The sequence below is a fragment of the Grampus griseus genome (assembly GCF_964374135.1).
Source record: "Grampus griseus genome assembly, chromosome: 10".
NCBI classification, from domain to species: domain Eukaryota; kingdom Metazoa; phylum Chordata; class Mammalia; order Artiodactyla; family Delphinidae; genus Grampus; species Grampus griseus.
This window is the reverse complement of record NC_139004.1, coordinates 68,192,020-68,205,223: the sequence shown is the minus strand read 5'-3', so window position 1 is coordinate 68,205,223 and position 13,204 is coordinate 68,192,020. Positions and strand designations below refer to the sequence as shown.

General features: G+C 44.5%; 1 protein-coding gene across 5 annotated transcripts in view; it reads right to left on the bottom strand.

Annotated features, from left to right (window-relative positions):
• Window positions 1-13,204, bottom strand: part of NISCH (nischarin) — a 42,886-nt gene that overhangs the window by 10,335 nt on the left and 19,347 nt on the right. For 3 of the 5 annotated variants that reach the window (XM_082663326.1, XM_082663327.1, XM_082663328.1), the window contains 2 exons: window positions 9,159-9,283; window positions 7,985-8,034 (listed from right to left, as the gene is read on the bottom strand). In XM_082663326.1, the coding sequence (XP_082519452.1) occupies window positions 7,985-8,034; window positions 9,159-9,283 (175 nt within the window). The other 2 variants (XM_082663329.1, XM_082663330.1) reach the window with 2 other exon arrangements.

Below are 13,204 nucleotides of genomic sequence, written 5' to 3'. Positions count from 1 at the left end.
TGAGTAGAAGAAATCATAAAGATCAGAGCAGAAACAAATGAAATAGAGACAAAGAAAACAATAAAAAAGATCAATGAAACTAAAAGCTGGTTCTTTGAAAAGATAAACAAAACTGATAAACCTTTAGCTAGAGACTCATCAGGGAAAAAAGGGAGAGGGCTCAAATCAATAAAATTAGACATGAAAAAGGGTAAGTAACAAATGACACCACAGAAGTACGAAGGATAATAACAGACTATTACAAGCAACTATACACCAGTAAAATGGACAACCTGGAAGAAATGGACAAATTCTTAGAAAGGTACAACCTTCCAAGGCTGAACCAGGAAGAAATAGAAAATAGGAACAGACCAATCACAAGTATTGAAATTGAAACTGTGATTAAAAAACTTCCAACAAACAAAAGTCCAGGACCAGATGGCTTCACAGGTGAATTATATCAAACATTTAGAGAAGAGTTAACACCTCTCCTTCTCAAACTCTTCCAAAAAGTTGCTGAGGAAGGAACACTCCCAAGCTCATTCTATGAGGCCACTGTCACCCTGATACCAAAACCAGACAAAAATACCACACAAAAAGAAAATTACAGGCCAATATCACTGATGAACACAGACACAAAAATTCTCACCAAAATACTAGCAAACAGAATCCAACAGCACATTAAAAGGATCATACACCATGATCAAGTGGGATTTATCCCAGGGATGCAAGGATTCTTCAATATATGCAAATCAATGTGATAAACCATATTAACAAACTGAAGGAGAAAAACCATATGATCATCTCAATAGATGCAGAGAAAGCTTTCGATAAAATTCAACACCCATTTATGATAAAAACCCTCCAGAAAGTAGGCACAGAGGGAACTTACCTCAACATAATAAAGGCCATATATGACAAACCCACAGCCAACATCGTCCTCAATGGTGAAAAACTGAAACCATTTCCTCTAAGATCAGGAACAAGACAAGGTTGTCCACTCTCACCACTATTATTCAACATAGTCATGGAAATTTTAGCCACAGCAATCAGAGAAGAAAAAGAAATAAAAGGAATCCAAATTGGAAAGAAGAAGTAAAGCTGTCACTGTTTGCAGATGACATGATACTATGCATAGAGAATCCTATGAGAAAACTACTAGAACTAATCAATGAATTTGGTAAAGTAGCAGGATACAAAATTAATGCACAGAAATCTCTGGCATTCCTATACACTAATGATGAAAAATCTGAAAGAGAAATTAAGGAAACACTCCCATTTACGATTTCAACAAAAAGAATAAAATACCTAGGAATAAACCTACATAAGGAGACAAAAGACCTGCATGCAGAAAACTATAAGACACTGATAAAAGAAATCAAAGGCGACACAAACAGATGAAGAGATATACCATGTTCTTGGATTGGAAGAATCAACACTGTGAAAATGACTCTACTACCCAAAGCAATCTACAGATTCAATGCAATCCTTATCAAACTACCAATGTCATTTTTCACAGAACTAGAACAAAAAATTTCACAATTTGTATGGAAACACAAAAGACCCCAAATAGCCAAAGCAATCTTGAGAAAGAAAAATGGAGCTGGAGGAATCAGGCTCCCCGACTTCAGACTACACTACAAAGCTACAGTAATCAAGACAGTATTGTACCGGCACAAAAACAGACATATAGATCAATGGAACAGGACAGAATGCCCAGAGATAAACCCACTCACATATGGTCACCTTTTTTTTGATAAAGGAGGCAAGAATATACAATGGAGAAAAGACAGCCTCTTCAATAAGTGGTGCTGGGAAAACTGGACAGCTACATGTAAAAGAATGAAATTAGAACACTCCCTAACACCATACACAAAAGTAAATTCAAAATGGATTAAAGACCTAAATGTAAGACCAGACACTATAAAACTTTTATAGGAAAACACAGGCAGAACACTCTATGACATAAATCACAGCAAGATCCTTTTTGACCCATCTCCTAGACAAATGGAAATAAAAATAAACAAATGGGACCTAATGAATCTCAAAAGCTTTTACACAGCAAAGGAAAACATAAACAAGACAAAAAGACGACCCTCAGAATGGGAGAAAATATTTGTAAATGAAGCAACTGACAAAGGATTAATCTCCAAAATTTACAAGCAGCTCATGCAGCTCAATAACAGAAAAACAAACAACCCAATCCAAAAGTGGGCAGAAGACCTAAACAGACATTTCTCCAAAGAAGATATACAGATTGCCAACAAACACATGAAAGGATGCTCAACATCACTAATCATTAGAGAAATGCAAATCAAAACTACAGTGAGGTATCACCTCACACCAGTCAGAATGACCATCATCAAAAAATCTACACACAATACACACAATAAATGCTGGAGAGGGTGTGGAGAAAAGGGAACACTCTTGCACTGTTGGTGAGAATGTAAATTGATACAGCTACTACGGAGGACAGTATGGAGGTTCCTTAAAAACCTACAAATAGAACTACCATACGACCCAGCAATCCCACTACTGGGCATATACCCTGAGAAAACCATAATTCAAAAAGAGTCATGTATCCCAATGTTCATTGCAGCTTATTTACAATAGCCAGGACATGGAAGCAACCTAAGTATCCATCGACAGATGAATGGATAAAGAAGACGTGGCACATATATACAATGGAATATGATAAAGAAGATGTGGCACATATATACAACAGAATATTACTGAACCATAAAAAGAAACGAAATTGAGTTATCTCCAGTGAGGTGGATGGAACTAGAGTCTGTCATACAGAGTGAAGTAAGTCAGAAAGAGAAAAACAAATACCATGCGCTAACACATATATATGGAATCTAAATACAAAAAAAAAGGTTCTGAAGAACCTAGGGGCAGGACAGGAATAAAGACGCAGATGTAGAGAATGGACTTGAGGACACAGGGAGGAGGAAGGGTAAGCTGGGAGGAAGTGAGAGAGTGGCATGGACATATATACACTACCAAATGTAAAACAGATAGCTAGTGGGAAGCAGCTGTATAGCACAGGGAGATTAGCTCGGTGCTTTGTGACCACCTAGAGGGGTGGGATAGGGAGAGTGGGAGGGAGACACAAGAGGGAGGAGATATAGGGATATATGTATAGCAGATTCACTTTGTTATAAAGCAGAAACTACCACACCACTGTAAAGCAATTATACGCTAATAAAGATGTTAAAAAATATATACTAGCAAACAGAATCCAACAACACCTTAAAAGGATCATACACCATGATCAAGTGGGATTTATCCCAGGATGAAAGGATTCTTCAATATATGCAAATCAGTCGATGTGATACACCACATTAACAAACTGAAGAATAAAAATTATATGATCATCTCAATAGATGCAGAAAAAGCTTTTGACAAAATCCAACACCCATTTATGATAAAAACTCTCTAGAGAGCGGGCACAGAGGGAACCTACCTCAACATAATAAAGGCCATATAAGACAAACCCACAGCCAATATCATTCTCAATGGTGAAAAACTGAAAGCATTTCCTCTAAGATCAGGAACATGACAAGGATGTCCACTCTTGCCACTTTTATTCAACACAGTTTTGGAATTTCTAGCCACGGCATCAGAGAAGAAATAAAAGGAATCCGAATTGGAAAAGAAGAAGTAAAACTGTCACTGTTTGCAAATGACATTATACTATACACAGAGAATCCTAAAGACACTACCAGAAAACTACTAGAGCTCATCAGTGAATTTGCAGGATACAAAATTAATACACAGAAATCTCTTGCATTCCTATACACTAACAACAAAAGATCAGAAAGAGAAATTAAGGGAACACTCTCATTTACCATTGCAACAAAAAGAATAAAATACCTAGGAATAAACCTACCTAAGGAGGCAAAAGACCTGTACTCAGAAAACCATAAGATGCTGATGAAAGAAATCAAAGATGACACAAACAGATGGAGAGATGTACTATGTTCTTGGATTGGAAGAATCAATATTGTCAAAATGACAATCAATATTGTCAAAATGACCCAAAGCAATCTACAGATTCAATGCGACCCCTATCAAATTACTAATGGCATTTTTCACAGAATTACAACAAAAAATTTTACAATTTGTATGGAAACACAAAAGACAAATTGCTTTGAATAGCCAAAGCAATTTTGAGAAAGAAAAACGGAGCTGGAGGCATCAGCCTCCCTGACTTCAGACTATACTACAAAGCTACAGTAATCAAAACAGTTTGGTACTGGCATTAAAAACAGAAATATAGATCAATGGAACAGGAGAGAAAGCCCAGAGATAAACCCACACATCTGTGGTCAACTAATCTATGACAAAGGAGACAAGAATATACAATGGAGAGAAGACAGTCTCTTCAATAAGTGGTGCTGGGAAAACTGGACAGCTACATGCGAAAGAGTGAAATTAGAACCCTCCCTAACACCATACACAAAAATAAACTCAAAATGGATTAAAGACCTAAATGTAAGGCCGAATACTATACAACTCTTAGAGGAAAATATAGGCAGCACTCAACAGGCACATGAAAAGATGCTGAACATCACTAATCATCAGGGAAATGCACACCAAAACCACAATGAGCTATCACCTCACACGTGTCAGAATGGCTATCATCAAAAAGAATGCAAATAATGTTGGCAAGGATGTGGGGAAAAGGGAATTCTTATATACTGTTGGTGGAAATATAACTTAGTGCAGCCACTGTGGAAAACAGTATGGAGGTTTCTCAAAAAACTAAAAATAGGGCTTCCCCGGTGGCGCAGTGGTTGAGAGTCCGCCTGCCGATGCAGAGGACATGGGTTCGTGCCCCGGTCTGGGAAGGTCCCATGTGCCACGGAGCAGCTGGGCCTGTGAGCCATGGCCACTGAGCCTGCGCGTCCAGAGCCTGTGCTCCGCAACGGGAGAGGCCACAACAGTGAGAGGCCCGTGTACCGCCAAAAAAAAAAAAAAAAAAAAATAGAACTACCATATGACCCAGCAATTCCATTCCTGGGTATATACCCCCAAGAAACCAAAACACTAATTCAAAAAGATAGATGTGCCCCAATGTTCATAGCAGCATTATTTACAATTGCCAAGATATGGAAGCAACCTAAGTGTCCATCAACAGATGACTGGATAAAGAAGATGTGGTACATATGTACAATGGAATACCACTCAGCCATAAAAATAATGAAATTTTGCCATTTGAAACAACATGGATGGACTTGGAGGGTATTATGATAAGTGAAATAAGTCAAACAGATAAATATTGTATGCTATTACTTTTATGTGGAATCTAAAAAATAAAACAAACTGGTGACTATAACAAAACAGATATAGAGAACTAGTGTTTATCAATGGGGAGAGAGAAGGAAGGATGGGCCAGATAGGGGTACAGGATTAAGAAGTATGAGCTATTATGTATAAAAAACGGTACAACACAGGGAATACAGTCAATATTTTATAATAACTATAACTAGATTATAACCTTTAAAAATTGAATCACTATATTGTATACCTGTAACATATAATATTATACATCAACTATACTTCAATTAAAAAAAACAAGCAAACTAAAATATATGTATATATATACACATATTGTATATGTATGTGTGTATATAAATATACATACGTATACATTGTATATACATACATTCCATATGTATACAAATATATGTATACGTATATACATATATCGCTGACATAAATCACAGCAATATCTTTTTTGATCCACCTCCTAGAGTAATGAAAATAAAAACAAAAATAAACAAATGGGACCTAATTTAACTTAAAAGGTTTTGCACAGCAAAGGAAACCATAAACAAAATGAAAAGACAACCCACATGTGGAGAAAAGGGAACCCTCTTGCACTGTTGGTGGGAATGTAAATTGATACAGCCACTATGCAGAACAGTATGGAGGTTCCTTAAAAAACTAAAAATAGAATTACCGTATAACCCAGCAATCCCACTATTGGGCATATACCCAGAGAAAACCATAATTCAAAAAGACACATGCACCCCAATGTTCACTGCAGCACTATTTACAATAGCCACGTCATGAAAGCAACCTAAATGCCCATAGATAGACAAATGGATAAAGAAGATGTGGCACATATATAAAATGGAGAATTACTCAGCCACAAAAAAAGGACGAAATTGGGTCATTTGTAGAGACGTAGATGGATCTAGAGACTGTCCTACAGGGTGAAGTCAGAAAGAGAAAAACAAATATCATATATTAATACATATATGTGGGACCTAGAAAGATGGTACAGATGAACCGGTCTGCAGGGCAGAAATAGAGACACAGATGTAGAGAACAAACGTATGGACACCAAGGGGGGAAAGCAACGGGGGGTGGTGGTGGTGGTGGGATGAACTGCGAGATTGAGACTGACGTATATACACTAATATGTATAAAACAGATAACTAATAAGAACCTACAGAAACTAACACACCAGTGTAAAGCAATTATACTCCAATAAAGATGTTAAAAAAAAAAAAAGAAAGAAAAAACCCACAGAATGGAAGAAAGCATTTGCAAACGAAGCGACCAACAAGGGATTAATCTCCAAAATATACAAACAGTTCATGCAGCTCAATATCAAAAAAACAAACATCCCAGTCAAAAAATGAGTGGAAGATCTAAATAGACATTTCTCCAAAGAAGACATGCAGATGGCCAAAAAGCACACGAAAAGATGCTTAACATCATTAATTATTAGAGAAATGCCAATCAAAACTACAGTGAGGTTTCACCTCACACCGGTCAGAATGGCCAACATCAAAAAATCTACAAACAGTAAATGCCGGAGACGGTGTGGAGAAAAAGGAACCCTCTTGCACTGTTGGTGGGAATGTAAATCGGTACAACCATTATGGAGAACGGTATAGAGGTTCCTTAAAAAACTAAATATAGAACTACCATATGATCCAGCAATCCCACTCCTGGCCATATATCCGGAGAAAACCGTAATTCGAAAAGCTACATGCACCCCAATGTTCACTGCAGCACTGTTTACAATAGCCAAGACATGGAAGCAACCTAAATGTCCATCAACAGGTGAATGGAAAAAGAAGATCTGGTACATGTATACAATGGAATACTACTCAACCATAAAAAAGAATGAAATAATGTCATTTGCAGCAACATGGATGGACCTAGGAATTGTCATACTAAGTGAAGTTAGACAAAAACAAATATCATATGATATCGCTTATATGTGGAATCTAAAAAAAGTGATACAAATAAACTTATTTACAAAACAGAAATAGAGTCACAGATGTAGAAAACAAGCTTATGATTACCGGGGGGAATTGGAGGAGGAATAAAATGGGAGATTGTGATTCGTATGTACATACTACTATATATAAAATAGATAATAAGGACCTACTGTATAGCACAGGGAACTCTACTCAACACTCTGTAATGATCTATATGGCAAAAGACCTTAAAGAGTGGATATATGCATAACTGATTCACTTTGCTGTACACCTGAAACTAACACAACATTGTAAATCAACTATACTCCAATAAAAATTAAAAAAAATTCAAGCGCCTCTTGGCCTCTACTGGCCCTGGTGAAAAAGGGTATGTAGAATGGGTTGGGGAACCTCTTCTGTAAAGACAGTAAACACTTGAGGCTTTGGGGGCTACCCCACCCACATCATTTATTTTAAAAAAAACAGCTCCTTAAGAATGGAACAATCATTTTTAGCTCACAGACTGTACAAAACAGGCAGTGGACTAAATTGGCTTTGACCTGCTGACCCCTAGCGTAGGATAACATGTCAATGCAAAGTTTAGGGATTAGAACTTGGAAACAGACCAGAGCCCATTTCAGCTGTGTTTATTTATTTAAAGGAAGAAATAGTTCTATAGGACTTCTGCAAACAGACTTTTAAGAAAATCTTGGTTACTACTGGCCCACAGAGTATGTGCAGAAGGCCCAGAATGCCTTCCATGATAGCCTCTTCCTTACCTTGCACCGCCAACAGCTCCCGGCACGTCTCTTAAATCATCAGAAGGTGCCTGCCAGGAAAGGAAACGCGGTCAGCCCCCACCTGCCGCAGCCATGCCCTGGCATTCACCGGGCGGCAGGCCCTGAGCACTCCTTCGTGGCCCAGCAGGAGGCTCCTTGCTATCCCCACACTCCACCCTAGGGTGGATCTTGGGGCTCAGAGAGGCAGAGAGACTCACTCAGTCATCCTGCCAGTGCACAGCAGAGCTAAGATTCCCAACCGTGTCGGTCTGACCCCAGCCCACACTCCCAACCCCTGGGCCAAAGCCTCTCGCCCTCCGCAAGCTCAGCTTGTGCCTCCAGGTCTGGCATCTGAATGTTCCCTGTGCCATCCCACAGGGTCCATGTGGACCATCTACCAACTTGGTACCGGGCCAGCAGAGGACATGGTGAGCGGAGGCTGTGCAGCGCCTGGCAAGGCCCTCCCAATGGTCTCTGGGCAGCGGGGAAGACCTAGGGCTCAGGAGCCTCCTGCTGTGACCCTGGGGAGGGTGAAGGAAGAGTACAGTGGAGTGCTGGGACAGAGCGAGGACTCTGCCCACTGCCCCACGTGACACTGTGTTGGTGAAGAGAGACAGGGCTAGGCAGGCCCAGCTACCAAGCACACTCCCCACGCACACAGCAAATGAGCCCCTCGCACCACACCTGCCGTCCTCTTTCTTTCCAAGACACAGGAAGCAGCTCAGGGACCCTCAGGAGCAGCCACGGAAGAAGGAACAGAGTCACAGCGTGTCCCAGATTACCAGGGTGGGTGACGTGCAGAAACAGGCAAAATGGCGCAGGGGTGCCAGACAGCAGGGGGAGAAACTTCCTGATGGGTGCGGAGCCCAAACAAGCCACCCCTGACCAGGGCCTTCTGAACTTTCCCCAGGGAGTCTGCTCACATGCACTAAGGGTTATGTGGCTTTGCCCCCCAGGGTCCAGTAAGAGAAAACTGCCTATTCCCATCAGTCCAAAGAAAGAGACAGACGACAGACGCTAACTGAACAGACCCTTAACCACAAAGCAGAGCACACCAAGCACTGGCAGCATCTGCTACAACTCCAGCCAGGCCACCTCATACTTCCAGACAGCTTCAGGCAGAAGAGCTGGCCGCAGAGGAAACCAACCCCCGGAAGCAGGAGGAGGATGTTACCTGTCCCGCAGGGATGGACTCCAAGGAATCAGAGCATCCCCGCGCAATGGGCCGGTCCTCAGGAGTCAGACTGTCGGTGGATGACAGGCTGCTGGCCAGGGCCTCTTCTTGCACAAACATGATTCCTGGAGAGACCAGGGGCAGGCGGGTGGGGCAGGCGGGGCAGGGAGAGCAGCCATTCAACAAATGGGGCTGGGCCCTCGGGCTACTGGCATGGCTGGGGGCTAATCAGACCCCAAACCTAGCCACGTGGATTATAGAAGAAAATGTTGAAACTGAAATCTTAAAATAACTAGAAGAACAAATGACTGCTTATCTCATCTCACGGTAGGGAGAGATTTTCTGAGCCTAAATCCAAAGGAAGAAATTGAGGTGTGACTGCGTAAAAGCTAAACTTCTGTAAGTAAAAAGAGAAACCTAAACGAAACGAGAAAAAAGTGCTCACAACATTTGTCAAAGGCTTGTATCTTTAATCTATAAAACGCTCTTACAGATAACAAAAAATGGGGGGAGAAAATTAGAAATCCCATTAGGAGACTGCAAAGAATGAACAGACATTCCACAAAAGATCGGCCAACAGGCTTAACACAAGATAAAAGCTCACCCTCGAGAGCCATCAAAGAAGGGCAAGTTTGGCCTCTCACTTTGGCAAAGGTCAGGCTGTTTGGCCTAACTGGCAGAGGCAGGCACTGGGGTGCAAGCTGCCCCACCCATTTGGAGAGCAGTTTGGCAATATGTCCACCAAGAGCCTTAAACGTGTTTGCTCCTAGAGCGTCTTCACGGGGAAATGGTTCAAGTCCCCCTACCCGCCACTCCAGCATCCCTGCGGAGTTTTGCAGACACAGGAGCACAAGACCCCTCATCGGAAGGCCAGGCGTTCTTGCAGGCTCGGGTTTCCTCCAGGGCTGGCGAGGACAACCGATGCCCACCTTCCCACAGGACACATCCCACTGACCCTCCCCTGGGCCACCGCCCGTGGACAGCACGCTCTGACTCACTTGGGCTGCTTTTGAAGCCTGCTGATGCTGTTGTATTATTATTACAGCTTGTCTGGGCCCATTACTTCACTCCAGACATTGTCCACACTGGTTGAGGGTAAAATCTTTTTTAACTTTCTCCTAAATGCAGCTGATTGAATGAATGCTGGGCATCAACTCCAAGTTTCACAGAAACCTGGAGGAGCCCAGGGCTTGCCTCCATAGCCTGGCTTTACCACCAGTCACCACAGCCCAACAAAATGCCTCAGAGAACTCAGAGCCCCAGAGGTCACAGGCCCTCGTCCAGCTCAGCTGCTAGCTGGGGTCAGGACAACTCACAATGGCCCAGGTCCTCTGCCCATGGGCTAGGCAGGCAGATGGCCCAAGCCCAGACACCCCCCAGGGCAAAGCAGCAGGGGCTGTGCACAGGCAGGAAGGGCAGCAGGCACACTGCCAGGCATGAAGCGTGCTGCTCTCTCCTGGAATCCACCCCTTCCTCCCTCACATGCTCAGATCCTACCATCCTTTGACATTCACCTCACATACAACTCCACTGCAAAGTCCTCTCTGCTCTAGACAGACTTCTGTCTTCCACAAATGCCCCAAATCATTCTGCCCTGTTCTCCCTTGGAGGTACAGCTCATCTTCCCAAGAGGCTCCAAGTTCCTCAGGGGCACTGTCCTGGTCATCTTGAAACCCTCCAAAAAGGACGTAGGTAGGAAGCCCCTACTGACCCCTTCTGACCCCTTCTGATGGACCAGAAGCAGTGCTAAGTGTTTCCCCAGGATTAGCTCACGCACGCCTCCCGTTATTTACCACAGCTCATCAAATCTAAGATGCGTAGATGTGGCGCCATCTTGGTCTCAGCAGGTGTCCACGGGTTTTCACACAACTCCATCACGAATACCAGCTGGCTGACAGCAACTATGAGACGCCACTGACTGAAAGATGCATCTCAATTTCAGAGAAGTCACAAGGTGGAAATGTGTGCATCTTAGAATCGATGAAGTAGGGTAGAGAAAACAGAGCTTCAGGAGGCAACAAGTTGCTTGAGGGACCACAGCTAGAAAGCTGGGATGCAAACTCAGGTGACCCAGCCCAGGTGCCTGCTCCTAACCCCTTCTCTACGGCCTCCTCTCAGCCCCTGGACCTGGCTGGAGAATCAACTCGGTCATTTTGCACATCAGTCCCTGTGGCCACAACCCTCCATGGCTCCAACAAGCTGGCTAACAGCTCCTGAGATGACCAGAGGCCTGGTGTTTACTGGACAGCGCCCCTCCAGGCAGGCCCCCGGGGGCCCAGTTTATTCACAAGTATGTTCACTTCCACAGAACTGGGCTGGGAACAAAGCTGCTCCCCCACCTAGGGAGAAATCCTCGCCCATGCAGGCAAAGCCCAACAGCACGTGGCTGAACACAAACTTCTGCGGATTCCTCCACGTTAGCAAGAAAAAGAACATTTTCCTGTCACTACCCACCCAAGCCCTGTTTGCAACTGAGGAAATGTGGATAGGGACAGTCTTTCTGCTTCCTTCCTGGACTGTGGTCTGTACAAACAAGTGGTCAGAAAGGGCCACTCAGAGAATGGGACAGGGGACATTAGAATGCTTAGACGGGGCCCAACCTTTGTTGTTTCTCACCAAAAGGAAAGAGATGTGCACACAGAGACATCCACTGCAGTTTTATTTATAAGAGGTGCAGATCTGGAGACAACGTCTAAAGGTCCAGTAGCGGGAAGGGGGAAGACTACAGTGAGCCACTGTGTGGCATGTCCCCAGGAGCGGGGGCAGCGAGGAAAGGGGCTGAGGCCTGGGCCTGGCTGGTGCAGAGGCTTTGCCACCAAAGGGGGCACTGCCCGCAGCTACGGCTGTAGGGGCAGACGCCTCCCTCGCCGCCTGCGGCTCACTCATTCCCCGTCTCAACAAACGCTGACTGAGAATAGGATGGGCCCTGGCCCCAGAGCCTAGCCATGCGGTCCCCCCACAGGCACGCAGGGCTGTGACAGGCAGCTCGGGGCGGGGGGCCTGAGGAGCGCTCTGACCCCTTGGCAGGAGACACAGTCAGGAAAGCATCTTCACAGTGATACAAACCCCCTCCCCTTTTACGTAAAAAAATAAAACCGAAATTTCTCAGTCAAGAGTGTTACAAAAGCAAACGGACGACTGCTCCAGCACCAACGTCCCCATCCACTCTCTGGCTCACGTCCACGGCTGTGACCTCGGTGCGCTGCCCTGCGCAGGCTCTCTGACTCAACCCAGCACTTCTCCTTTCTTATCCAGCCTTCCCCTCGGCTGTGATGGCTGCAGGGTATTCTGGAGGACCACAGCTTAATCTCCCTCTCACTCTGACGTCCATCACGGCCCATGTTTAGCTAGCATAAACAGTGCTGCAGTGAGCATCTCACCTCCCACTTCCCTGTTATCTTATCCCGCTAAGATAAAATCCCCACCAGCGGGGTTACCAGGTCAAGGGGTGGAAACGTTTTTCTGGCTCTTGAAACATAGGGTCAAACTGTTTTCCCAAGACCTCACACCAAGTTCTCCGTCTCCAGGAGCCCGGGTGGGCGGCGTTCTTTCCTGTGTGCCCCGAGCCTCGGCTCCACTCGGGACGGCACACCCTCCCCTCTTCCGTGGGGGCCGGGCCAGCAGACACTCATGGGACCTGCTTCACTCACTCATCTCCGAGGATGCCTGGGTTCAGAGGTGAAAGCCCTTTGAAAACGCTAAGACAGTGGGTGGATGAAAGGGATTGGTCTTCCATGGGTTCACAGACAGCCCATCTGGGCCCCACCAACACAGCGTTTGGGGCTGGGTCATACCACCAGGGCCATGGCAATGAGGCACGCTCCCCACGCAGGTATCGGGGTGCCCAACTTAGGGAAGTAACCAGGCCTGGGTTCCCATGAACAAGGAGCCAGTCTGCCCCCACTGCCTGTGGGCCAGTGGGGTCCTTATGGGCCAGCAGCCAGTTCAAAGAGCACACCCCGTGGTACCCTAGAGGATCTGGATGTGTGTGTCAGAGCAATTGGGAGTCCTCATTAAGCAAACCTCAGCCAGGCACCGCCCCCCCC